This window comes from Canis aureus, chromosome 20 (genome assembly GCF_053574225.1).
Source record: "Canis aureus isolate CA01 chromosome 20, VMU_Caureus_v.1.0, whole genome shotgun sequence".
Classification (NCBI taxonomy): Eukaryota; Metazoa; Chordata; class Mammalia; order Carnivora; family Canidae; genus Canis; species Canis aureus.
The window spans coordinates 37,725,877-37,753,307 of NC_135630.1; the positions used below are offsets into that span (position 1 = coordinate 37,725,877).

Sequence of the window (27,431 nt, forward strand, 5' to 3'; positions counted from 1 at the left end):
TTCCTAACGTTGGCATTTGGGAACTGTGAGGGGTTTCACGTGTGAGGGGTTTCGGGTAGAGATTCTCCTCATCCAAGGAAGCAGCAAGCAGGATGGCATGGCAGGCAGGGCGGTGGCCTGAGGTCGGCCTGCTGGCCTGCGAGCCTGTGTCACAAGCATCACCATTTCTCAACTAGAACATATGTGAGGAGGCTGGGCATGGGGTCCAAAGATGAAATAAAAAGCAAAGCCTGTATTCGGACAGGGAAGTGTGAAATGCAAACTACAGAATTTCTTTGGACTCTGTGTGTGTGTGTGTGTGTGTGTGTGTGTGTGTTTGTGTGTGGTCAGTGTCTGACCTCATAAACCTCCTCAAAGTTTAACGCATCTAACATGCCCTAAACCCCAAACCCTAAAGCTGCCACAGTTGTTAACCATTCGAGTGCCTTTTAAAAAAGGAATTAGCTGGGAAACCACCTGTTTCTATATGACATGTAAAAAGGGTTATTTTTAAAGGTACATTTACATGACACTTTTATTTTTTTTAAAGATTTATTTATTCATAGAGAGAGAGAGAGGCAGAGACAGAGGCAGAGGGAGAAGCAGGCTCCATGCGGGGAGCCCGATGTGGGACTCAATCCCAGGTCTCCAGAATCACACCCTGGGCTGCAGGCGGCGCTAAACTGCTGCACCACCAGGGCTGCCCTACATGACACTTTTAAACGTAGGGCATTTTTGAGTTACCGAAGCCTAACCTAAATAAAACAAAGCATTTGTTTTTCAATGTAGATAAGAGGGGCACCTGGGTGGCTCAGTCAGTTAGGGTCTGACTCTTGATTTTGGCTCAGGTCATTTTATCTCAGGGGCATGAGATCGAGCCCTATGTTGGGCTCACACCTTGGGCAGGATTCTCTCTCTCCATCTCCCTCTGCCCCTAACCCTCCTCTCTAAAAAAAATATGTAGACAAGAATTTGCTTCATTTGAATAATAAATTTATTTTATTGAATAATAAATTTTAAAAGTCAGCTATAGGGATGCCTGGGTGGCTCAGCGGTTCAATGTCTGCCTTCAGCTCAGGGCATGATCCTGGGATGTGGGATCGAGTCCCATATCGGGCTCCTTACAGGGACCCTGCTTCTCTCTCTGCCTGTGTTTCTGCCTCTCTCTGTGTGTCTCTCATGAATAAATGAATAAAATCTTTAAATAAATAGTCAGGGCACTATCACTATCAAAAATCAGTCACTTCCCAAATGGGAAGCGGTATGTCATCATGTTGCAGTAAAAGCTAAACCTCAAACCAAATTGAAGGAGACCCAAGAACGGCAGCTAGAGGAACCTAAACTTGTAACTACTCTCCTAGTCACTAAGAAATGAAATTAGGGCAGGTTCAAGGGTGAGGAGTGTCATTAAAGTATCTAGGTGATTGTATAAAACCCCTCCAAGACCCAGCGATTTCTGGGGTGGAAATTCCCAAAAGCCTCCATCATGACTCACCATAATTTGCTACCTCAAAGTCCCCACTGGTTTTGGCAGACCTCAGTGCTCCAAAGCTCCAGGCCAGCGGTAGTGGCAGCGGTATCTGGAAGCTTCCGTTTGGAGAAAATGGGGGTGAGGGATGGGTGGTGGCAAATTGCCTTATAAGGAAACTGTAAATTCTGGGAGGGCCTGGTGTTTCATCAAACTAGAAAAATGTTGAAGAGAAGATCCAAGAGCCCCAATGCCCCTCCCACCCAGAGTTCAGAGTTGGGGGAAAGAGAAGCGAGGGATATGTGTCCTTAAGAGAACATTCTTCTCTTTCAATCCACCTAGAGGCTCCGCGGCAATGTCTTAACCAAGCTCTGGAAACCAGAAGGCATCCAGCCGACAAAGGTCAGACCTGGACAGGAATGTACCATGGAGCCTGTCGGGTGCGCCCCATTGTGGCTACTCCCCCAGAATTTCCGATTCCCCACTCTACTGGCCTGATGGGCCTTCTGTAGCAGAGAGCGCAGTAAATTAAGGACTCTTGCCCACCCCACCCCCTCACTCTGCCTCTCTGGAGATGGGGGCGTTACCTGGGGCTCCCATCTTCCACCAGGCCATTCTGAGCTGGAGCAGAAACGATGGGCGTTCCATAGGATCCTCCGAGACGTGCACATTTGGGCTCAGTGCTGGGCTGTCTGGGATGCGTTTCCTGGCACATAATTACCACCATCAAGATTATTATTAGCATTAGGCATTTACATGACACTTAATATTTTCAAAGCATTGTACTGCCGTTTAATTAGTTTTTCCTTGCAACATTCCTGTCGAGTCCACACTTGATAGCTGGGAGACTGACAGGAGGAAGAGAGAAATGCTAAAGGTTGGTGGGGAAGAGGGGATGCTGAATAGTTACTTGGCTTTTATTCTCTCCGGTGACCCAGGTAAGATCACTGCCCCCCAACTCCCTGCAAATTCTGCATCCCCAAGCCCCAGGGCCTGTCTATCAAGGCACCCATTAACCTCCAGCAGTGTGGTGGGGGTGGAGTCTCTTCCTTGGTATATTGTGATTGAAGGTCCAGACACCTTAAAAAAAAAAAAAAAAAAAAAAAAAGGCCTGTGTCAGTCAAGTTCAAGTTCACTTTTATTCAAAACTGCTGACACCCTTAGTCTCATTCCAAACCTCTCCATTAAAGTAACTTTAAAAATCCCAGGGTGGTGATTCCCAAACCTAAGGCCGCTCTGATAGGATGGCTTTAGTGTTTGACAAATCCTAATTCTAATTCGGTCTGTTAAAATTAGGAGTGTTGGGTGCAGGCCTCTCTGCCTCTCGATGGCTCTGGAGGCTTCTCTCTGGGGTCTTAGAGCCCCAGAAGGGCCATGAGAAGCCATAGGTTCTACTTCGGAGACAATAATACCTTTTTTGGTACAAGGCCTCTCATTTCCCTCCCTGCTAAAGCTTCGGGAAAGAGAAAGGGGAGGGATGCAGCCCAGGCTCAGGCTCAACGCAGGAGGGACGCCTGAAATCTTGGGCGGTTAGCTGTGGGTTCCCACCACCCTGGGGGAGCAACCCCAGCCCCACCTCGCACACACCTGTGCTTTGCTAAAGCGAGCCAGGCACCTCCATTCTCTCCGCCTCCCTGAAAGTCCTTCTCCGTGGCCCGGGGTGGAACCACCCGAAGCCCCTTTTGCATAGGACCGAGGCACGTTCGGCGGTAGGGACGGGGTTACGTTTCCCTTTGGCCTGCGGGCGACCTGGGGTTAAGATCGGGCGGTAGAGCTGTGTCTCCTGGCAGTGCTGGTCCAGAGTCCCCTCCTTCCCTCCCACAGGCTTCGCTTCCTTTCCTCTCTGTCCCCACTCCGGGTGCTTGTCCGGGCTGCTCCCCGCGACTTGGTGGGCGACCCCTCGATGGACTGCCAGGACCGGGAGAGAAGCGACCTTGAGGGGTGATCGCCCCGGCGTGATTGGGAAGCGCTGGGTCCTGGAGGTTTTGCCACCTGCCTCAACCGCCCCCGGGACCCACCCACCGTCCTTATCCGCACTGGGACAGTTGAAGCGCGAGTCTGGGGAAGCTCGGAGGCAGGCTTGTCTTTGCGGGACCTGAGTTCCTGGTACATCCCAGTCGGGTCCTCGCCGGCTGCTGGGGGGTGGGGGGAGGGGAGGGGAGGGGGCAAGTCTGAAAAGTCTGGGCTTTGGCGACCCCCTAGTAGACGCTGAGCCCAGCCACTGAGCCTGGAGGCGGGGTGGCGACGATGCCGCACCCCAGGAGCGGGGGCGCCCCAGGAGCGGGGGCCTGCGGGCCTGTCCAGACCAGCATCTCTGCCGCGTCCGCCAGGGCAGGCACCGAGGCCGAGCCGCTGCTGGCGCTTCCCGGGATCCCTGCGCTCGGGACCGCGCGCCTGGAGACAAGGCGGACGGTGCGGGCCGGGGGAGGCTGCGGCCTCCGCAGGGCTCTCGGGCGGGGCCCTCGGTGGACGCAAGCCGGGGTCTCCCCGCAGCGGGCCGAGGCTTTGGGATTCCCGTTCTCGGTCCCGGGCGGGGGCTGGCGTGCAGGGCGGGCTGGGGGCTCCGGGACCGACCCCCGCAGCCAAAGGCGCACGGCTGGCGGGACGCGGCCGACTGGAGGCCTTGGGGGCGCCGAGGCCTCGCGTCTGTCCGTGCGAGGGAAACTAATCTCCGTCCTCCGTGGGGCCTGCGGGGCGACCTCAAGAGCTCCCGGAGCCCACCGGTCCCCATCTGGCTCCTCGGGAGCTGGGGACAGTGGGTTCTCCATTTTCAACGGACTAAGGACAGGCCCTTGGGCTAGTTTGGGGCTATATCACCCTCTCCAGCTTACAAGGGAGGAAACCGAGGATGGGTTGCAGTGAAGATGGAAGGAGCTAACCCGGCCCGAGAGAGGGAGAGCCTGCTCCGAGCAAAAACCCGATAAATACTGGTTATCGACTCCGCCATCCTTCCCTCACTTTTTGGAGGAAGGGCTGATCCGCTGGTTTGCTGGCTCTCCGCCCCCTTCCCTCCCCATCCCTAACCTTTCTCCCTCTCCCTCCCTCTCCCCTGTCTCTTCCTCTCTTCCCCACCGATCTCCCCTTCGTAGACCCTCAAAGTCAGAGTGAAATGTAAGAAACGTTTAAAATAAATCCCTTCGTTTTCCGATGTCAGCCCTACCACCGAAGTTGGAAGTTGGTCAGAGCAGCGCAAGCTGGAGCGGCGTTCGCTGGCTCTGGAAGGTTCCTGCCTCTTGGTCAGCTCCTGGCAACGCACTCGCCCGGTGTCTTGACCTTGATTCCTGAAGTCCAGGTTCCGTGGTCGGCCTGGGAGAGTCCCGACAAGCAGACCCAACAGGATAGAAACAGAATCCCTGCTTTCCCGATCTGGCCGGCAAGGAGGGTGTCCACACACCCACCCCGCTCAGCCCACAGTGTCTGCCCCAGGCTGGCCAGAGGTCCTAGGATACCCACTGTGCTAGGCCCAGGCCTGGAACTCCCAATTTCCCAGGCCGACCTGGCTTAGTGGGGAGGCAGTTGACCCCAGGACTGCTATACAGAGGCCAAAAGGCAGGCGCCAAGTTCGGAATTCCACGTGTCAGGGCTGAGGGGCTGGAAAAGGAAGCGCTGTCACAGGCTGTATGAGTGAGTCCTAAGGCACCAAGAACCAGAATCGGCAAACCTGAGGCCACCAGTGGTACTGTGCTTCCGGAGAGACGGTGAAAAACCCTGAGCCACACAGACCACCGGGACGGGAGTCAGGGCCAGGACACCAACTAAGACTTCAGGCCTCAGTTTGTATTCACACTGCCATTCACAGGACAGATGATCAGACCTCCCCATCTTGATTTTTCTATCTCTAAATAGGACCACTAACCCCAAGCCTGTATCACACTCGGGTGGGGGGTTGTGGGGGGTTGTTGAGAGGCTGAAATTCACCACCACCACCACCACCCCCCCCAGGAGCCAGCCATCGCATAACTATTCCTGGACTCACAGACCGAAAGAACAGAAATGTCCCCTTCATTGGGAAAGTAAAGGGTCCAGGGTTTAAAGTGGCAAATGCTCTGATTGTCCCCAGGGGAGTTTCTTAGTCCCAGGGGAAGGGATGTGCGGCCTCTGCTCTGCTGCGGATAAGGGGATAGGGCCTTGCACAGCCACTCGGTGGGGAAAGCTGAAGACCCAGGTCGGGGGCCCCATCTGCTGTTCTGTCAGGCATGGACCGATTGCGGCTGCCCAACCAGCCTAACTCGGCCAGGTGGCCCCACGTTTGGGCGCCAGGCGTGGCAGAACAGCCCCATCCCACAGAATCGGGCTTTCCTGGAGGGCGCAAACCTGGAACTCCAAGCGCAAGTTATACCCGATCTCCCGGTAACCTGAGCAACATTTTGCTCCCTCCGCCTGGGTTTCCATGCTTTATTAATTTCGTGGAGAGTTCAAGGGGAAGTGGTTTGAGGTTTAAAGCTATCCTACACTGGTCTTAACGCTTGAGTTTTCTGTTCTCTGTGACGGGGCCTCTGGTTGGGGGCCAGTCCACTCCTGGCAGTGGGGATGGACCTGCAGTGTTCCTAGCCTCACCATTCTTTCCAGGTGTGGCACTTCTTCAGTCCTGTTTTGACACTAACCCACATCCAGGGCCTGCGTCTTCTCATCTAAGCCTTCCACAGTGGCATCCATTATGTTCTCACTGGCCCCGTGACATGAGTCCTCCCCAACGTGTTCACACTGCAAAGTGAACAAAGTTCACTTGTTTTCTTTTTTCTTTTTAAAAAGATTTTAGTAAATGGGCACTTACCAAGGTAATTCGGGCCAAGAAACAATCTGACTCTCATCAAATGAAATCCTTGGACAACTGAGAAAACAATAGTATAATCAAAGCAGCTATACATTAAATATGTATAAGAGATTAGGCTATAAATGGCATATAAAGGTCCGGGACCTATGAAGAGTTAGAAATGGAAATAAAATAAGACACAAGTGCCTCTTGACGGGATGAGCACTGGGTGTTATGCTATATGTTGGCAAATCGAACTCCATAAAAATAAAAAAAGATATGGTATATATAAAGAAGATATAAAAAAAGACACAAGTGCCTACATTTATGGCTCAGATTCAATGCTAGATTCAAGGTCAGAGTGGAGAGGGGATCCGTTTAATCTAATACCCTCAGTTTAGGATAAAGAAACTGGCTCAGCGGGAACCAGGGCCTGCTCGAGGTCACTTTGCAGAGAGAGGGGGCTAAGGAACCCAGTCCCTGACTCCCAACGCAGCGCATCCCGCTGTCTGTCTCAGGCATTTTCTACTTTTCTGAATCACAGAGCAAAGGGCCCCACGTGGGTTTTTTTCTCTCGGGCTTTGGCTCTCACGAGGCGAGGGGATCCCAAGAAGGATCCTTTCCCGGAATCCCGTCGTCTACACTCGGTCAGGCGCTGGCTGACAGGGAAAAAGGCCAAAATTCTCCCCCTCGGATCCGGACTTGGATCATAAACCTCGGTCTTGAGCACCACACAGCTGCAGTTCTCCAAAGGCACCGACAGGTGGCGCGTTCCCCACAGCAAAACGGGCCGGGAATTCGACAGCGCCGCCTCCCCTCGGCCCCTCGCCCCAGCCGCTGGCCTAGGGTCCCTCTCCAGAGAAAGGGGACAATAAGGGGTGTAGCGGGGGAGCTCAGGCTAGGTGCCTAATGCTTTGAAAAGACAATCCCTAGAAACTCTGGTTCCAGCCTTGGGCTCAGAGAGGCCTCACGCTCCGTGGAAGGGGTCAATGAGCACGGGGTGCAGAGGGCAGGGCTCTGCCCGCGGGGTCGAGAACACACCGAGACCCTTCGGGGTCGCCCCTAGGGGGCGTCAACTCCCCTCAACCGACCCATCCCTGAGCTCGCTCGTTCACGCGCACTCGGCTGCCGCCTTTCTCAGCCACCCGCCCCAACTCCCATCTTTCACGTATTTTTTCTTTTTTATTTGAAGGGTGGGGGGAGAATAAGGGAAGAATAAGGGGAAGACGGCACTTTTTCAATTGCGACAATAATTATCCGAAAGCAGGTTTCTTAATCTGCTCACCCGTTATTGACTTCTCTTCTAATATTTGGCTTTGTTGCTTTGATCACGTACTTGACTCCTTTGCATAACAATTTTGGGGCGGGCGTCCTTGGGGCGGGAGGGGAGGGACGTGCAGGCAATAGCCCCACTCTCCGCAGGAAGTGAGGCCAGCCGACCCCCCATCCCTAACTGTACCGTTCAAGCCTGGAAAGTTCTGAAGGTGAGTGGGGTTGGAGAGGAAGCTGCTTACCCCTCGGGGAGGAGGTTGGGGAGGAACTCTAAGAGCCCGCAGTGAGACCCTGCCACAGGAGGGATTGTGTCTCCCCCTCGTGTCCCACTGCATTCCCAACCCCAAGAGACCCTGCCTCAGGCCCTCTTCCCCCCAGGCACACACACACATACTGGGGAGACAGCAAACCTCACTTCGAGGGGAATGGAATGGGTTGACAGCCAGGGAATGGAGACTATTACTATCTCTCATCTCCTCCCGGCACTCTCATCTGGGACTTAGGCCACTGGACAAAACTCAGGCTTCTATGGCTCCAAGCTGGGTTTGGTGAGCTCTGGGACCAGTGACGGCCTCTGTGGGACCCTGACCTTCTCCCTGTCTCCGTTGTGTGATCTGCAGAGTGGGTTTTGTGTCTACGCACTCTTTGAGTCCCTTTGATCTTGCCTTTGCCACAAGTTGCCCACCTCCCCTCCCCCCAACCAGGGTTAGGACTTCAGGGCTGCATAGGTGTTTCTTCCAGAGGAAGAGGAAAACAGTGGCTGTTTTAATCTATGTTTAAACAACTGCCTCCTCCGCCTTTGCATAGTTCCTATCAGGGGTGAGAGGTGAACAGTTGGTTTGGGGTCAGAGTCCCCGAGGGTGCTTGCGACTTAACACTCCATACTTTCCAAAGCCTCCATAAAGGGAGTTGCTCTCATTCCCAGCTCACACAAAAACACACACGAGGAGACTCTATACACATGGACACGCACAGGCATGTACAACGGTGCAGAGCCCATCCATACACAACACTTGCACACGTGAACATAGCGCAAGCACAGGAGGATTAGCGGGACACCGAAAATCCACACAGTCCTTCCGAGCACACCCAGACACACTTGCCCACTCACTCACCTGGAGCCTCACACACAGAGTCACGAACAAGTACGCACGCGCGGCGCACACTCGCCCCTCTCCCCTGTTTCTGCAGGAGCTAGCAGATGGGGAAGGTGGCCCGGGAAGGCCTCGGCGTTGCAGTGACCCCTCCCCTCCCTCCTCACCCGCACGCGATCCAGGCTAGGATAGAAGGAGGTGGGGTGGGCGTGGGGGAGACACAAGGGTCTCGCCCCTTTGCCTCTCCACTACAGGCTCTGGAGACTGCCCTTCCCCGTCCGCTCCCCTTCCGGACTAAACTTTTTCTCTCCCTTACCTCCCCGCCAGCCTCCCGCAGCGCCGACCTCGGCTGGAGCCCGGAGCAAGTCCCGCATCCTCTCCGGGGTGAGGGTCCGCAGGCTGCGTCCCCAAGGACGAAAGGGGGGCGCGGCCTGGCTGGCGCTCCGGGGCCCGCCGGGACGGAGGCGGGAAGGCGCGGGCCAGGAGCCAGAGCAGCGGCGAGAGCTGGGTGCGCGGACTTCTGCTTCCTTTCCCCGGGTCAGTGGTAGAAGATCCCAGGGACAACCTCTCACCCCTATGGGAGTCGGGGGAAGGAGAAGGACCGTTTCCTCTGGGGCAAGCAGTAAGAACGCTGTTTGGAGCTGCAGGGGCATTCCTATGCAAAGGACTTGGATGCTGCGGTTTTTCTTCTTTTCTCGAGTTTTGTTTTGTTTTTTTTGTTTTTTTGTTTTTTTTTGTTTTTTGTTTTTTGTTTTTTGTCCGCAACTTTGAAATTGGGTCCGGACCTCCCGGGGAGCACGGACTGAGCCGAGGGGGCAGCAGAACCCAGAAGCCGCGCTGGCCCCTCCTCACTCGCTCCCACACTGGTACCCACCGGCGTGCACACGCTCGAGGCCAGTCGGTGTGGACTCCGACCCGCGCCGAGCAGGATCGAGGTGGGAGCCGCCACTTGGACAGGTGGGGACTGAGGTGGGCCAGTGGCCCCCTCGGCCTGAGGGTGCCTGGGCTCAGGGAACCTCCTAGGGAGGGGGAGGGGTGAGAGAGGAGGAACAGCAAAATAAAAGAGAAGAAAATTCAAGCGTAGACGCTGAATTTACTCTGGGTTTTCTTATTTTTGTGGGGAAGGATAAAACATTAGCGTTTCAGTTTTGGCGTTTGGGTGGAATTCCGTGTAAGGAGAAAAGCAGGATGTCTGATTAAAATGAAGAAAAATATGGAGAGAGAGTGTGTGTGGTTGCTTTGCTTTTGGGAGCCATGAGTTCTAAAATCCTCGGCTCCAGGGGCCTGGCTTGCTTGGTGGTACAGCTCCAGAGTGGTTTGGGGATACAGAGAAGGGGAAGGCATTCCTTGTAATCGGAAACCAGGGGTCCTGCATCTCACCTTCCAGCATCCCTGCGCAGCCCTAACCCAGCTAGTCAACCCGCCAGCAGCGACCAGTCGGGTGTTTGCGAGCTAGTGTCCCGGGCGCCCGGCGCCGGCCCCGCAGGCAGTCCGCAGGGCTCAATAAGGAAACCAGGGCCCCGGGAGCCCTTTCCAAATCCTGACCACCACGTGCAGTTTACAGAAATCACTGAAATGTTTCCCCCATTTCCACACAGTCAAGTGAAGAAAGGGCTTAATTTTCTCAGCTTGATCAGGCTTGAGAGGAAAAAAAATCTTCAGACAAAAACCCAAACCATTTCTAGAACAAAAAGGTGCGTGCTGTGAACTGCTCCCTCGGATAAGAGGGGAAAAACCTTGTGAAAGGCAGAATGGTGGGGACAAGAATCCAAATATTGAAATCCCCAAAGAGGACAACCTCCAACAGCAGACACCTTCCTTCCTTCCTTTCCTCCTTCCTTCCTTCCTTCCTCTTTCTCTTTCTCTTTTTCTCTCTTTCTCTCTTTCTTTCTTCCTTTCTCTCTTTCTTTCTTTCTTTGAAATTTCTAGGAACCTGGACATTTACCAGTGTATTTCACGCACGCAGAAAGAAAAAAAAAAAGAAATTCTCCCTGGATCCCCCCACCCACCCACCCAGTGTTCTGGGCCATCTACAAACAAAGCTGCCACCCCAATTTCTAGAGTCAACAGAGCATTTTATTTTCCATGGTTTGCCTCCCACGCACCCCCACCCATCTCAGCGTTTACCCTTCCCCCGCCTCCCCCAGTCCCACTCCAAGCTTCGGGCAGAATTGCTTAGGATCCCTAACCAATACCCAACGAATCCCCTTGCACCCACCCACCCCCCACATTATTATCGCTTCCAAATGAAGACCAAAACCAAGAGCGCTAATTGAATTAGTCTATTGAAAGGACTGTCAGGTACAATGACGTGGCTCGAGGCCCCACATTTCCCAAGGTCTATAGGCTTTGGGGACCTGCGATGTATAGTCTGACCTTCTGGCTCATAATAATACCGCGGCACTTGTAGCAGAAATCTCCTTGCATTCACTCCCAACAAAACCGCTGGTCACCCAGTCCCCGTAGGAAGGCTGCACGCTATTGTGTTGCGACAACTCATTCATGTCCCGCGCCACGAGGCCCCACCGCCATCTGATCTACACTCGAAATGCGATTACCACCGTGTGCATGCAACACGCTCGCACTCTCGGCCCATCGCGCACACGCCTGGCCAGGCTGCAAGAGCTTTTCCTTCACAATTCTCCTCACACCCATCCCCAAAAGAGAGGTGGAAGCAGGCAGAACCATGACATTTGTCTCTGCCTAAACGAAATCCAAAAGTCTGTGGAAATGCAGGTTGGCGGGAGATCTCTTTTCCGAACTGCAGGCACCCAGACCCTCAGCAAACATTTCTCCGAGCCCAACTGGCTGGTGGGGCAGACTTGGGTGGACACGCTAAAGTGTACAGACACGAGCCTCCTGCCATGCACACAAATACAGACACACAAAAGGGTTTTTTTTTTTAAATAGACTCTCTTTGTGATTCTTACATACACAAGCAAATAGACACAGATATAGGCTTCGGCCCCCACAGCCATGGGCAACTCTGCAAATTGTTAAGTGGTTTTTTGCAAGAATGGGGAAGAGGAGAAACAGGTATAATTTCTCAGCCTTCACCTTGAAAAGCACTCATCAGTCTTCCTGCTATATGACCCTCAGACTTCTCTAGCACCCCCCCAAACACATAAACATACTTCCTATCTGTTTGGCCAGGTGCCTTTTTGCTTAGTGGAAGCCCCTGTTAGCCGCAGAGAATGCAGAACATAGAGGAAGTAATCTGGGACTGGGAGAGAGGCAGTAGGATTGGGGTCTCTCTCTATCCGGCTTCCCCCATCCCCACACCACCACCAGTGAAAGCCTCTTTGGGCCCCCTCCTTCCCCCTCTCCCTCCCTCCATCCCTCAAGTGGGGGAAATAAACCATAGGGGTTCTGCCCTTCCACATTTAAAACAAAACATCTTTTTCCCTATTCTCTGCTTTAATGTGAGCTGGTTATGGAAGTGGAACTTGGGGACCATCTATTGCAAAGATGTAGCTAGGTCATTGGCCTTCTGTGGAGCCTCTTACCCTGGGAAACTGCACCACTCAGAACGTCAAGGCAACGGAAATGGGCACTGCCTCCAAACTTCCATACCTTTGGCTCAGAAGCAGAGGGCTTTTGAAGAAAAGGACTCCATTCTCTTCCTTGTAGATTTCCCTACCTGCTTCCCGACAGTCAATCTCCTGGCCATCCCCACCTGGATATCTATCAGGTTGGAAGAAAAATCCTTGAATTCTCAAAGGCAGAAAGGAGTACCCCCAAATGCACAGCCACACAAGTGTATTCAGACGTGTGCACACACACCGCTCCAGTCACACCCAATCCCTTCACCCAACATACTCACAACTCGCCCAGTCCCGAGCCCACTCCGAGTCCTCTGGACCCCCCTCACACCCCCATCTCGGGCCAACATTTGCTCCCTCTCAGCACTCACACACCTCACTTCCCGGCTGGCTTGCTGGGACACCACCCCGCTAGCCTAGTGTGTTCATTTTCAGGAAGGAGAGGAGGGCGTGGGGCCGGGTGGGGGTCGTGGAGAGCTGAGGGTTCTGGATGCGGCGCATCCGGGGCGCAGGCCGGCCTCGGGGAGGTGGGTGGGTGGGTGGGGGGGGACCAGGCAGCGCGCGGAGCGCCGCCTAATCCAGCCGGAGCTCGTGGGCCGCGGGTGCATTTATCATCCCATTACTGTAACAAATCCGGGCTCTACTACATGAAAGGTAAAATGAATTACCGACGTTAAGCCGTCAATAAAGTCATTTCTGTAAATGGTGTCTCCAAAGGGCCGCCGCATTATTCAGCTGGCTTTATCAGCTGGCTGGAAATTACGTGGAGGAGCCGGGCCGCGCGGCGCGCGGGGCCGCTCACTTTGATTAAGCGTTTTGCCAGCGCGATGTGACAGAGCTTTTGACCAGGGTTTTATTCACAGGCCTGTGATGAACGCCAAGCTGATCAGGCGGAATGAAGAGTAATTAAAACCTATAAATTATCTTCCGCAGCCCTTCTCGAGGCGTCTCCTGCAGGCGAGATAAGGCGTCGAGACCCTATTTACGGCGCTGAAAGGGACCGCGGCGCACAAAAGCTACGCGGCTAAATAGGATATTGATAGTGTCCTAATTAGAATTTAATTAAGTACCCACGCTCGCTTGCGGGATAAAGATTTCAATTTTGCGAACTTAAATATAAATAAAACCCCACCCCCCATTTCGGGGAGAAAAGGTGGGGGCACCGGGAGATTTTCGGGGAGCCTTTGGGTGTAGAACTGAAGAGGACCCGGCCGACTCCCAGGTGGGGCTGGGGGTCGGGCTTGGGAGGGCCGAGGAGATCACCCCGGCCGGCTCAGCGCAGCACTCCCCAAAGTGGTTCGGGCAGCCCCCAGGCGGCCGGGAAGGTCTAACGGGGAGCTCTGAGAACCCCAGTAGAGGAGGACCCCCGGCCGACCCGAGGATGCAGCCAGCAGCACCAACTCCCACTCTCCACCAACCTCTAAACTTCGGGTCCTGGGGCGGTTCGGCCTTTCGCGGTTTTCGTTTTATTTCCCTTCCAACCCTCTGTGACTTTTCTGGTCACGGGGGAATTGTTTTGTATGGTCCTCTAAGACAATATCCCCCCCCCAGAGACCCCTTTTCCGCTCCCAGACGAGGATGGGGCCAGAGAGAACAGGTCCCCCGGAGCCCCACGCTAACATCCCTGAGAAGGCCTAAGTTGCCCAAGCCACTCTGGCCACTCTCCGGGACCGCAGGCTGCGGGATACAGTGTGCACCTGGCCCTCTGAAATAGCTCGGCAGACAAACCCTGCTGGTGTCCAGCGCCTCACCTCCCCCCACTCTCCATCCTTGGCGTGGGAAAACTTTTAGGGTGCCTCGACCGACCAGGAAACAGCGAAAAAGAGCCCAGCGGACTGGAGACGAGTCTCCGTGAGTGTGGAATTGGCATGAGCCTCCGCGATCCCCCAAAGCTTGGGAAGAACACGCAGGGCTAGAGCCAGAGGCCTCCAGGGAGTTGGGAGCAAGTCCAGAGACGTCTGGGCAACCGGGTTAAACTCGTTGTACACATCGTCAGCTGGCTAGGGCAAACACTCGGGGTGCAGTGCTTTCATTGGTTTGATTTCACTTTGCAGGGAAATCTAACTGGAGGTGGCCCTGAACCCAAAAGCCGTGCCTCGCGTGCATCTGCCCTCGAACTTGCTTGGCCCAGGGGCCCGCCCTGGACAACTCTACGAGGCCCGGATGGCTTCGACTCAGGCGGCCAGGGAAAGAGCAGGCGCCTGGTGCGACCGGCTCTCCGGCTCTCTCGCGCCCTCTGGGCTTAATGGCGCCAGGACAGCTCCCGGGGGGTTGTCGAAGGTCCGGACAGGGTAGGATAGGGCAGGACAGGAGTAGGGATACTCCGGAAAGGACACGCAATGCAGCTGGCCGGCGTGCACTGCAAAACCGACAAACAGACGGTGCTAGCTAGGAGCAAGTCGCCTCCGGGTTTGCTATTTATGAAAAAATAAACTGCTTATCTGCAAGTAACCAACTCTAGGTCTATTTCACATCTCTGACCCTCTTCGTCTCACCCCTTCCCTACACAGACACACAGACACATACACACACACGCACAGACAACATTTTACCCGTCATAACAAGAAAAAGAGAGAGAGAAAATAAAAGGCTGAGTTTCTTAGGCATAGGGATGTAAAAGAGCCGAGGCTCCTGCCTCCTGACCCTGTGCCCGGCGCGCACGCACCCATAATCCTGCATTTCTCCAACAAGTTGTTTATGGAGTTGCTTCTCTATTTGCCTACACCCCCCCCCCCCCAAATCCACCCCTCCCTGGTCTCCTTTGCCCCTTCCTCGGTCCTGGCTTGAAAGAGGGGGAGGGGCTCGGGCTCGGGTGGGGGAGGGCGGGCCGGACGCGCAGGGCTCAGGCCGCGGCGCCCCCTCTCCGCCAGCGGCCGCCGCCCCCGGATTATTTATCCGCAAAGTCCCGCGCGCGCCCATTGGGCCGAGGCCCGGGTGTCAGCGCGAGTCCTGGCTCGCCATTGGCCCCGCACACGTGCGGCCTGACTCACGTGCTTCCGGTTTGAAGGCAAAAAGTGTGCCTGGGTGATTTTTTTTTTAAGCGAGAGAGTTTGTGCAAAGATCCGAGCTGTCAGAGATTTGAAAAAAAAAAAAAAAAAAAAAAAAAAAAAAAGCAGCCCCGGCGCTGGCGGAGACGCGCTCTCCCTGCAAAAAAAGCAAAGGCGATTAAAGGCGCTGCCAGCCTCGCGCTCTGGGCACAGCTGAGCGTGACACTCGGGGAAGTAAAACCCCTCACTACTGCCTAGGAAGATGGCTAGACTTTAAAGACTATTTTTTCCCTTTAAGAAAAAAATTTCTTGGAGCTTTTTTTTTTCTTTTTTTCTTGCTTTCTTTTTTTCTTTTCTTTTTCTTTTTTTTTTTTCCTTCTTGGCCGTGGCTTACTCCCCATTTAAAACAAATCATTGAATCTGGTGGCAGAAAGGAAAAAAAAAAAAAAAGAAATAGCCAAGTGTCTCCATATCTGGATGTCTACAAATTAGAGAGAGGGAGAGACAGCGAGATCTATCTGCTCGATAAGAGCGAGCGATCCAGGCCAGGCGCCTGGGCTTTTTTTTCCTGCACCCGCCCCGTGCCTTCGCTGGGGCTCCGCCGGCCTCCTTCCTCCGCGCACCCCCACGGGCCGCTGGCAAAGTGGGGTGGGGAGCGAGGCGGGGGGGGCGGGGGCCGGCGCGGCTGCCGGGGCGGCGGGGCGGCCGAGCATGGAAGAACAGCAGCCGGAACCTAAAAGTCAGCGCGACTCGGGCCTCGGCGCGGCGGCGGTGGCGGCGGCCCCGGGCAGCCTGAGCCTGAGCCTGAGCCCCGGCGCCGGCGGCAGCAGCGGCAGCGGCAGCGGCAGCGGCAGCGGCAGCGATGGAGACAGCGTGCCGGTGTCCCCGCAGCCCGCGCCCCCCTCGCCGCCCGCGGCGCCCTGCCTGCCGCCCCTGGCCCACCACCCGCACCTCCCCCCGCACCCCCCGCCCCCGCCGCCGCCGCCGCAGCATCTCGCGGCGCCTGCTCACCAGCCGCAGCCCGCGGCCCAGCTGCACCGCACCACCAACTTTTTCATCGACAACATCCTGAGGCCGGACTTCGGCTGCAAAAAGGAGCCGCCGCCGCCGCAGCTCTTGGTGGCGGCGGCGGCCGGAGGAGGCGCCGGAGGAGGCCGGGTCGAGCGTGACCGGGGCCAGACCGGCGCAGGTAGAGACCCTGTCCACCCGCTGGGCACGCGGGCGCCGGGCGCCGCCTCGCTCCTGTGCGCCCCGGACGTGAACTGTGGCCCACCCGACGGCTCTCCGCCAGCCGCGGGCGGCGGCGCGGGTGCGTCCAAAGGCGGGAGCCCGGCTGCGGCGGCGGCGGCGGCGGCCGTGGCGGCGGCGGCGGCGGCGGCGGCGGCAGCCAAGCCTTCGGACAGCGGCAGCGGCAGCGGAGGCGGCGTGGGGAGCCCCGGCGCGCAGGGTGCCAAGTACCCGGAGCACGGCAACCCGGCCATCCTGCTTATGGGCTCCGCCAACGGCGGGCCCGTGGTCAAAACTGACTCGCAGCAGCCCCTCGTGTGGCCCGCCTGGGTGTACTGCACGCGCTACTCGGATCGCCCGTCCTCCGGTGAGTACCCAGCCCGCGGCCGCGCCATGTCTTTCCGCCCCGCGGACGCCCCAGGGCGCCCCGCCGCCGCCGGGCCGGGGAGAACAGACCCGGCCTCGGGTGCTCTCTTCTCTCGCGGCCGCCGCCGCCTCCTCCTCCTCCTCCTCCTCGCCCCCGTCCCGGCCGCAGTCGGGTGTGCCCCCAGTTCTGCGCTCCTGGCCTCTGTGGCCGCCACTCGAGAGGCTGCAGCTCCTGGCACGGGAAGCTCGAGTCCGGCTCGATCCTTCGGCTTGGAACTCCGAGCCCCTCGGGCCTTCTTTGTGTTTTTACCTTTATTATCCTTAAGAAAAACACAAACAAACCCACAACCAGTCATTGATTTTTCTTCCAGGGAGAGGGGTGTTGAGAGCCGGCGGGAAGGTGGGCCTAGTGATCGGGCTCTGAAATCCCGCCAGCCAGGTCCAGCGGAGGCCGAAATGGAGCAAGGCTCTCATCAGAGAAATAATCCTCCCCTTGTGTTCATACAAACACAAATACCATGTCGATATTTTCTGAGGAAAGTTCATTTACAGAGAGCTAGATTGGAGAACACACAGAAAGAGAGAGAAAAGCCTTTGATCGCTGTCCCTCCTCCCCAGGCCGGGTAAGCCAGAGAGTCTGACCCGGGTGGGTAGAACCCAGGGAAAGATGGTCCCCCCGCTCCTGGTTCTCTGCTGCTCGCAGACAGTGGGAGAGGAGAGGAGACGGGTCAGGCTCCCGCCGGGTCGCTGGGGCTCGGGGCATGATTGGCAGCCTCCTCGGCAGCTTCTTCCTGCCACTCGCACATCCTCCGGGCCCTGCCCCTTACTTCTTTCACTCTTTTCTTCCTCGGCTCTGCCAGTTAGCAGATTTCTCCAGCTATAGGTTGTTTTTCTCGACTGCCTTAGGCCCCTTTTGCGCCTGTCCCTCGCACTTGGAGACCCCGAGGCCGAGGCGTGCGCTGGGGCAGCCCTAGGCCCCCGGAGAGGAGGCTGGGGCCTGCCCACCTTCCGGGGCGGCAGCACGGGGGAGGCCGGTGGGCTCATCGAGGAGGACGGCAGGGGTCTGGCCTACAGCTGGCGTTGCGGGCACCGGGTCCGGTAGGAGGCCGGGCACAGCGTAGCCCCGCGCCGCTCTGCTCCGGCTGGTGTCTAGCCTCCCCACGGCTGCCGGCCGGGCGCGGATCGATGCGCGCTATCAGCCCCCGCCATCTCGAGCCCCGTTATTGACACGTCGGGCTCCCTGAACCTCCGAAAAGCTGCTTTGATTGACTCGCCTGATGGATAGAGTGATTGAGCTGTCAGGCTGTGAGGCTCAGGCCGGCCGGGAGGCTACGATTTTATTACAAGTGTCCGCGCCTCTGCACACACATACACAACACTCTCACAAACGTCGGGGACGCACAACGCACAGCGGGGCCTTTCTGGAGATGTACACATCCTTGCCCGCTCAGCTAATTGCTAATCTAAACCGAGGCCGCCCTTCCTCCCCACCCCACCTCTCAGTCCTCTCTGCACCCAGCTTAGGAGCCGGCCTTGCCTTTGTTCTTGGCTGCTTTCTCTCTTCGGTGCCTGGGGAGGCAGGGTACTGGCTCCTCCTGCATGGGCAGTTCACGGAGATGAACCTCAACCCAGACCTGAGTCGCTGCAGTCAGCCAGGCCTGGACTCTTTTGTCACAGGACAGCTAGTAACCCCAGGCTCTGGTCGGCCCCTGGAGCCAGCAGCCCAGCTTGCCCTTCTGTTGCTAGGTTTGGAGATGCTGGTGAAGACCCTTCTTTCCAGACAGTTTCAGATATTAAAAGGCACGACAGGGACTTAACTTGGCTCAGGAAGCTCCCATAACCAGGGCAGGGCCCGCCAAGTAAATGCCTAAATGCTGGAGGACTTGGGTCTGAGGCTGATGGACAGAGGTTCTGGCTTTCAAAGCTGCCTCCTCTTTCCCCCTCCTCTCTCCAGATCTGGACTCCATAGCAGCTTTCTTCTCAGACTAGGTTTTGGGAGAGACTTCACCTTCTTGGGGAGGTTTGCTGGGGCCTCTTCCCATATCCATCTGTGATGCAAAGCACAGATTTCTGTCCCTGTTGTCCCTCTGTCTCTTGACCTCTGCCCATAGTTTGCTCCTGAATGGGGGGTGGGGAGGAGGGATGTAGCCTCCTTGCAAATGTCATAGATGGGCAGGGGAAGCGGATCTGGCCTGTTTTTGTTATACAGGACTTTTCAATCCTGAAAACTGTAGTTTACGTGTTCAAAAGACAGAGAGAAGAGAGACCGTGCCTGCGCAGCCGGGTAGAGGAATGGGGACAGTGGGCTCTTTCTTACTGGCACCATCCAAGGGGCAAAGCAAGCAGAGAACCCTTGGGGCCAGCCAGGGTCATGTGGGTAAGATGTGTAACTGGGTGAAAGCCTTTCCCCCTCCCTTCAGAGAAAGGGGTGCTTAGTGTCTCCCTGGGACCCTAGAAAGGGCTTCCTTTAGGCCAAAGAGAAAGGAGAGGCACAGAGAACATACGGCCGAAGATCTAGGCAAGCCCCTCACCGTCCCCTTGTTTTCTGGGGTCAATAGCTATAAGCAGATGGGGTCTTATTTTAAGTTCTGGGTGGAGGTGCACATCTTGAGAAGGCAGCTGGAGGATTCCTTTGCAGGCTGGCAATATCCTCAGGGCAGTCCTGCCCCGGTGTCTTCACTGGCCCGGTCTTGAGCCTCTTTTTATTCCAGGGCTGTGAAGACAGCAGGCCCCTGACCTCCAACTCTGGGATCCACCGGACGGGGCTCCGAATGAATGTCTCTCCATCTTGGATTGTGGGATTTAAGTCTGGCCCGCGGCTCTCTGAATTGGGGTGTGGGGTGCACAGACAGCCGTGGCCGGTTTTCCTCCGCGGCTTCTGGTCCCCCAGAAGGGGAGTCGGCCGACCCCAGCGGCCAGGCGATTGCTCTCGGGGCTGGGCGGCGGGAGGGAGCTGGGGGCGCAGCGGGGCCTCCGCTGTCGCCCCGGAAGCGCGGGGCGCGATCCCCTGCAATTCTCACGGCTTCCTCTGCCCTCTCCCCCCCTCCCCTCTGCCCTCCGTCCCCACCCCCACCCCCACCCGGCCCTCTCCGCCGCTGCAGGTCCGCGCACCAGGAAGCTGAAGAAGAAGAAGAACGAGAAGGAGGACAAGCGGCCTCGGACGGCGTTCACGGCCGAGCAGCTGCAGAGACTCAAGGCGGAGTTCCAGGCGAACCGCTACATCACGGAGCAGCGGCGGCAGACCCTGGCCCAGGAGCTCAGCCTCAACGAGTCCCAGATCAAGATCTGGTTCCAGAACAAGCGCGCCAAGATCAAGAAAGCCACAGGCATCAAGAACGGCCTGGCGCTGCACCTCATGGCGCAGGGACTGTACAACCACTCCACCACCACGGTCCAGGACAAAGACGAGAGCGAGTAGCCGCCGCCGGCTGGGGCCGCGCGGTCCGGCCGCCGCGCCCGCGCCCCCTCCTGGCACCGCCGCCGCCGCCGCCGCCGCCGCCGCCCGGCCCCGCGCCGGGGGAGAGAATCCGCACGGGAGGGAGGGAGCAGCAGGGAAGAGGGAGCGCGAGCGAGCGAGCATCTCAGAGTGGAGAGTCACGTTTGAACGAAACATTTTTAGGAGGGGAGAAGGACTCGGACAGGTGCTACCGGGAAATAAGATCGATTCCCTATTCACGGTATAAGGGGCGAAACTGCGAACTCCTTAAAGCTCTATCTAGCCAAACCGCTTACGACCTTGTATATATTTAATTTCAGGTAAGGAAAAGAAATATGTGTAGCGATCTCTATTTGCTGGACTTTTTATTAATCTCCTTTATTATTATTGTTATAATTATTATAATTATTATAATTATTTTATCCCCCACCTCCGCCTCGCTGCCCCCGGCCCAGTTTCGTTTTCGTTGCCCGTTTTGAATGTCGTGGCTTCTCCGGTGCCTCCCGCCCCGCATCGCTGGCCCCCGTTTCTCTGGGACTTTTCTTTGTGTGCGTGAGAGTGTGTTCCCTCGCGTGTCTGCCCTTGGCCTCCCCCTCCCCCGCCCCCGCCCCCACCTCCCAAGCCCCTTCCGTCGGTCTGTCTGTCCTGCCCCCCCTTTCGTTTTCCGGAGACTTGCTGAGAAATACGACCCCACAGACTGCGAGACTGAACCGCCGCTACAAGCCAAAGATTTTATTATGTTCAGAAACCTGTAGTCTGAAATAAAGTGTACACTGTGCTCACGAGCCGCTGGCGGCTCCGCTCCTTGCGGGCTGGGGGCGGGCGTGGGCGCCAGGCACCGAGGGCCCCGCGCACGCAGCGGCCTTCCGAGACCTCCGCGCAACGAATCCCGAGGGCAGGACGAGCGCGCGGCGGTGGGGGCGCCCCGGATCCCGGGAGGTCCGGGTCTGGAGGGTCCGGAGGGTCCGGAGGCCCACGCCCGGTCTCGGATTGCGTCCGGAGGAGCCCGAAGGCAAAAGCCCAGTCCTGACTTCGGAAACACTGCCCGAGCCGTCCGGCTGCTCCCTGTGCGGGCCAGGCCCAGCCTGGCTTTGGCCTCCTCTCCAACCTGCTCGGCTCCTCCTTCGGCTTGCACCTTTCCCTTCTCTTTCTTCCCTCCCCTCACAACCAGGTACTGCTTGAGGGGTTCCCCTCCAGAAGCCCAAGGCCTTTCCCAAGGCGGGGCAGAGGTGAGGGGCTGCCCCCCACCCCAGTTCCCAGCTGCCCACTAGGCTGCGGGGGTGGCCCTTCGGACCTGGTCTCCGGGCCTGGCCTCTCCGCCACCTGGACCTTGCGGCTCCTAGTGCAGAGAAGTGATTCCGTGGGTGAAGCGGCAGGTGGAGGCCGGCACATGGAGCCTGTCCTGGCTCGGATCTCATGGTCCTTCAGAGCCCAGGGAGAAGAGGCCCCGGATGCTGGGAAGCTATGCAAAGCAGCAGCTCAGTCTGCTGCTGGGATCGCTTTCTCTTGGGGGACCCGCATTCTCACTTGGGCACAGGCCTGCCTCCTCCAGACACCAAACCTAAGCGGAGTCACTCTCAGAAAGCCAACAAAGGCTTGCTTCCTGACGGAGGGGGGCGCAGACGCAAGCATCCAGGACCCTCGGGACACATGGACTTCCCCTGAGGGAAATGTCTGCACTCCTGCCCCTGACCCTGGGGCCCGTCCTTCCAGGGCAGGCACTGGGCCCCTTACTTTCAGGGACTAGAAGGAGGAGGAACAGAGAGGGAGGTGCCTCCTCACGAGGTAGCATCTCCCTTTTGTCCAGCATTTGTTTTTGTTTCTGTTTTTTTCCTCCTTTCTTCCTGTCTTCTGAAATATGTGTGTATGTACCCGTACATGTGTGGCCAGATGTAGGTGTCCTTGCAAACTTGTGTGCATATGTGCTCACGTGCAAATAGAGCTTCACATGAGGAGTTACCTGGTTTTTGTGTGTCCCTGCATGTGTGAGTATTGTGCTCACTGGGTGTCCACTCCTCTGTAATTAGATGCATACTTGGATGTTTGTGAACTCGTGGAAGTGCATGTGTTCATTTTTGTTTGCACACTAGAATGCTTGCAGGGGTGTTTGTGGGGCTTGTACATGCTTGGGAACTCTGTCTGTGGTCTTGCCTTGGGTTTCTTTCCTGTTGTCTTTGCAGGGTTGATTTGGTGAGAAGTGAGAATTGGCCCATCATTCTTCCCGTTTCCTTGAAAACCTTGCCCCTGATTCAGGCCTATACCCAGAGAAGTAACAGGGCTAGTAGACTCGGGATTCCCTGCTCAAAGGTCTGGGGGCTTGACGTTCAGTGGTCTGGAGTTGGAGAGCGTATTTGATATTGCCATGGGTTCCCAACTTTATTGCAGCAAATCTTTTCCTTCCATCCCCTTCATGCCTTCTAAGGGCTTTTCGACTAACATCTGCACAAAATGGGTGCTTAAGGGCTCCTTGAGTGAAGAGCTGGAAGCAGAGGCCAGGGCCCTTCCCTTGGATGGCCCCAGTGAATGGTTTTCTCGTGGATGGAAGTACATCCTTTGCCTTCCTGGGTGGGGAAGGGGGCCTGGGATCTTTGAGCTCTCCGGGGCTTCAGGTTAGAGGATCTGAGACTTGGCACCCAGGGTCCTCCTCCCTTCATCCATGTAGCTTACTTAGAACATCTGGAAGGGTCCTGGCCACATCCAGATGTGGTTTTGGGGGCTTCCTGCTCTACAGAGAACCTGATCCTTTCTTTGAGTGCCTGGAAGTGGGGCTGCCCTTTCTTTGCCCATCTCCACTGTGGCCTTTAGGGTACCTACACCCACATCAAGACCATCAGATCTAGAGGCTGGGGCAGGAGCTAAGGCGAACAGGAGCTAAGGCTAACTCCAGGAATCATACTGTTCCTTAGGGTTAATTCTGGAGGTCAAAGCCAAGAGTTCCTCCTCTCAACCCTGGGGAGGAGGGAGGAGGCAGTTACCCTCCCCAGGACTGTATCAGTAGAGCCTATAGATGTTTCATTATTACGTAATTTGATTTCTTGCCCATATCTCCTCTTATCTTCCAACCACTGTGGACGGAGACAATTTTCTTCTTTGTTCAGTGGAGGAAACTGGAGCTCGGAAGACTTACATATTTGGTCCATGCCTCCTCTGTGGCTGTGTCTTTCTCTATGTCATCTCTCCTCTTAACAACGGTCTCGGTCTCGACCTCAGGAATCTGGCCCAGGTCCTGACTTTCCTACCTTCCTGCCCTTCTCATCCCCAGTTTCCCTGCTTCCAAATTGGGGCTGAGAAGAGAAGAAGAAGACTATGGTCAGCCGTCTTTCTTGTTCCCCCCTCTAAAAAAGAAAGTAATAATAATCATAAATAGGCATTGAGTTCTCTGACTTATGGGGCTGGCATAGTGAGCCGCCTGTGTATTAAAAAGTCTGAGGTTGCATTGAAATAAATAGTGGAGTGTGCTATCCCAACTTCCTCATTTTCTACCTTAAAAAAAAGAAATCGGATTGAACCATAAACTTAAATCTTCCTCAGCCCAGAAGGAAATACACACTATTGAGTCTAAACACTATCGATCCCTGCCTCTTTCGGAGGGCAAAGGTCTCTGTTTTCTTACTCAAAATTCTTGTTCCTTCAATGGGGTCAGGGGGAGGCTGCAGATGGAGGAGGGGATATTGGGGGTGTGTGAGGCTACCCGGTATGTCTGCAAGTTTACATGTTTGTGGGGGCATTTGTATAAGGGTGGTATTAAGTATATTTGTTCAGGCTTGGGAAGTGGAAATGTGTGTTTGGGGTATATGGGTGCCAGTAGTGACTGTTTGGTGTCTGTGTATGTGTGCATATGTGGTCAGTTCTCAGGTCCCCTAGGCTGGGCTGCCCCAGGGCACTGAGAGGGAGTGGCCTGCTAGCCTGCCCCCTACCTGGCTCCCACAGCCCTGTGACCTATGGCAGGACTTCCAGAGGTGATCTCACCAGAGAGGTCACTGTGTCCGAGTCTCCCCCTACCCCAGCTCTCCAACACCCCCATCCAATGCCCTCAGTAAAAAGCCTACTTGCAGGGGCAGGGGTGAGCCTTGGCTGACTCCTAGAGACCAGAGGCCAATGTCAGGAAGGGTAGAGAAGCCCTGGCCAGACTCCTTATCCTGGATGAAGGTGGTCACTGTGGTTCCCTAGAGTGGTCATCAGCTTCTCCAACAGTCAGCCTAGATTTTCCTTTTTGTGTTGGAAGAAAATTATTCCTCTGACAGTAGAGGCTGCCTTCCCCTGCACAGACCAGGACAGGGGGTGGGAAGGGGCAGGGAGGCCTGGCAGCTTTGCCTCACCTGGGGGGGGGGGGTTTCACAATGGAAGCTTTCACTCTGAGGGAGGTAGCAGAGTATTGCTCCATCCCTCCGCAATCCCAGCAGAGACTTCTCCCACTTTGAACTCAGGTGAGAGGGCTACTCTCCTGTGGTGACTTGTAGAAAGGGCCAGGGCTGGGGACTCTGCCAACCCCCACTCCTCCCCCCAATGCTTTAGGCCAGTCTTTTAATGAAGTCCCATTGTTGGAGGGGGTCCTCAGGGATTCTTGAATAAAAAGGTTTCATTTCACACAGGCAGGGGTGGAGGGGTTGGGGGAGTGTGGGGGAGGGTGGGGAGGGTCCTAAGAGAGTAAGTTCCTCATTCAAAAGCACACAGCAAGTGAGAGGCAACCCCCTCACCCCCAACCCCCCACCCCGGCTTTCCTGAGTCCAGTGTCCTTCCCAGTGCCCCTACTGAGTGGGTAGAACTATTGCACATCCAGCCACTCAGCACACGTGCTTCTGCACATCAGAGAACACAAGCATCCATTCATCTGTGTGTATACACACGCACATATGTAGAATATGTGCACGTATACAAAGAAATGTAAATGGGCTGATGTATTGAGGTGTGTTCACAGCAGGTACAGGGACATTGCCTCCATCGAAGCTTCTGGCATGCATTTATGCGTGGTCCAGGAGTACACATACTGGTGTCCAACACATATCTGCCCTTCCCTTCCATGGAAGCCACCAGGGAGAACTGGGGTGGAAGTGGGTGGGTTGATTGGGTGGGGGTCAGGAAGACTAGAATCAGGACAGCCAGTGTAGTGGAGTGGTGGGGTAGCCCCTTCTCTCTCCCAGAAGGCAGCTGGGTCCAGGTGACTCCAAGCTCAGACACAAGACAAACCCTCTCCAGCCTTACAGTGTACTCTGTACCTTCCAACATGCATCTCCCTGGGGAATAGCAGGGCTTTGGGCAGAAGGGGGCAAAGTTCCTAAAGCCAGATTTCTCAGAGAGCTTGGTAAGTCCTGGACCATTACAAGTTGCTCCTTGGGTTTACTTCTAAATGCAGTCTTTCCAGGCTGAGGTGTCACTCTGGAGGTGGAACTCTGGAATTTTCACCACAGATATGGGGGTGGATTGCTTTGGGGACATTGTGGAAGATTTCAGGCCACAGTAATGGAAGGCTCTGAGTGGAGGTGAGTCTGTAGCAAAGCAGGGATTTACTGTGGGTGTCCAGGCACTCACATCTTACCTTGAAGAGAGAAGTGTATCTATCACTCGCCGGGCTCTTGGTGTTAGGAAACTGGTGGGGTGGGGGTGGAATGGGAGGAGGGGATAGGAGTGTTGTGTAGAGGAGGTGGTGAGCACAAGCAACCCCCCTCTTCAACTTTGCTGGGGCATAGGATAGAACTCACATCCTTTTAGGGACTAACAGCCACCAACAGATTCCTCCCTGCCCCCTGCCACCACGCAAGTGCACTGGAGGGCATTTAGAAGCGCCAACAGGGGTGCTCATCCTTCCCAGGGCTGAGGACTATAATGCAGGTGCCAGAGGAACACAATTACAGCTCAGAGGGGAGGGAGACCCCTGCGGGCAAGACGGAAGGAGTCTCGGGAACAGAGGGACCCACAAGTATTTAAAATTTGGCCACAATGGCTGCCAGAGGGGGCCAAGGTCTTGATACAGACCAACCAACTCAGGCAGAAAGACTCCCAGTTCTGCCATCTGATAAAGCCAACATGATGGGAAACAACGGATAAAGCTCTGCTGCTGCTTGGCAGCCTCCACGGGCTGGGGAGAAGCAACCATCAATGTCTCCAAGCTGAAGGTAATGTAGATGCTGAAGAAAACAAAGCAAATCCCAGAAACCACCTCAGCAGGTCTTTCCCTGTCCACTCCCCTTCACTTCCATGAAACAGGTCTTGTCCACCGGACCGGACAGAGGCAGTTCAGAAAAGGACACTCACAGAAATTTAAATCTAACAATAACATAATCATTATTTATTGCCTGCTCACACTGCTCGCTATTTGGCATAATTTACTTCATTCAACCTCACAGATCTCTTTGAGTTGGAATGTATCATCCCCATTTTACAGATAAGAAAAGTGAGGTCCAGGGTCATCTTGCCAAGGTCACACCAAACCAAATTAAAGCTTACACTGTAGTAATGCATGGTTAGACTGGTGCTTTGCCTTGGCACCTCGCAGTATCAAGTCTCCACCCTACGGAGACTTTGGCACCTGGTAGGGACAGGCAGGGGCTGGGGTTCAGGGCTAGCGTCTGTCTGTCTTTTGGCATCTCAAGCAGGAGTGGTCCTCGGCCCCCACGTCCCCATCCTGCACTCCCTCATTCTCCCCAACCTCGCCAGTCGGGCCGAACTCCTGCCATCGCACCCCGCTCCACCTGGGTCCCAGACTGGGTTCCCGGGGTGAGCGGACCCCCGCCCTCCACAGTCCGCGGTGTCTGCCGCCCTCCGTCTTCTCCCACCTGCGCAGGCGGGTGGGGGGACGCCGCGCGCCCCAGCCAGGTGTCTCCGCCCTTGGCCCCGCTCCAGCCCGGCTGAGCGGCCTGGAGCGCCCGGGCCGAAGGCGCCTCGAAGGTGCATTTCCGGGGAGCGCGGCCCAGGCGGCAGCCCCGAGCCCCGGAGCCCCTCGGCCCAGCAGGGTGTTGGCGCCCCGCACGCCTCCGGGGCTCGCCTTCCCTCCAGGCTCCGCGAACCCCCCGCTGTGCTCGCCCGGCCCGGGCCGCGGCTCCCTCTCCGCCCGTCGGAGACGCGAGGGCAGGGCCCCTCCAGCCACATCCCCGCGCCCCATCTCGGGGCAGGCGACGGGACCTCGCCTCGCGCCCCGCACCCCGCGCCCCGCGCCCCGCGCCCCGCGCCCCACCCCGGCTTCTCCCGGCGGCGACTCTCCGTGCAGTTTCGGTTTGTGTCTAGGCCGGGTTCGCGCTCCTCTGTCATTTCTGTGGGCTTCCCAGCCCCTGCCTGCCTCCACGTCCTCGGCTCCCAGGTTTCCGCTTCCA

At 56.3% G+C, this 27,431-nt stretch overlaps 1 protein-coding gene and 2 long non-coding RNA genes across 3 annotated transcripts; 2 read left to right on the top strand and 1 right to left on the bottom strand.

Annotated features, from left to right (window-relative positions):
* Positions 1-2,056: 2,056 nt before the first annotated feature.
* On the bottom strand, positions 2,057-3,147 carry LOC144291952 (uncharacterized). The gene is made up of 3 exons (XR_013359492.1): positions 3,035-3,147; positions 2,465-2,527; positions 2,057-2,153 (listed from the first exon to the last, which is right to left on the bottom strand). It is a non-coding gene; the product is annotated as an uncharacterized LOC144291952 (long non-coding RNA).
* A 4,090-nt stretch (positions 3,148-7,237) lies between these two features.
* LOC144291953 (uncharacterized) lies at positions 7,238-9,747 on the top strand. The gene is made up of 3 exons (XR_013359493.1): positions 7,238-7,368; positions 7,623-7,684; positions 8,894-9,747. It is a non-coding gene; the product is annotated as an uncharacterized LOC144291953 (long non-coding RNA).
* Positions 9,748-15,806: 6,059 nt separating this feature from the next.
* EN1 (engrailed homeobox 1) lies at positions 15,807-20,163 on the top strand. Its single transcript, XM_077861777.1, has 2 exons — positions 15,807-16,689; positions 19,790-20,163. The coding sequence occupies exons 1-2, from the start codon at positions 15,807-15,809 to the stop codon at positions 20,104-20,106; spliced, it is 1,200 nt and encodes a 399-aa protein (XP_077717903.1). The 3' UTR covers positions 20,107-20,163.
* Positions 20,164-27,431: the final 7,268 nt, after the last annotated feature.

Bases quoted from the DNA above. Each gene is read 5' to 3' on its own strand.
- EN1 (XM_077861777.1), top strand. From the start codon at position 15,807: ATGGAAGAACAGCAGCCGGAACCTAAAAGTCAGCGCGACTCGGGCCTC. The intron at 16,690-19,789 runs GTGAGTACCCAG...CCGCCGCTGCAG, and splicing joins CTCGGATCGCCCGTCCTCCG to GTCCGCGCACCAGGAAGCTG.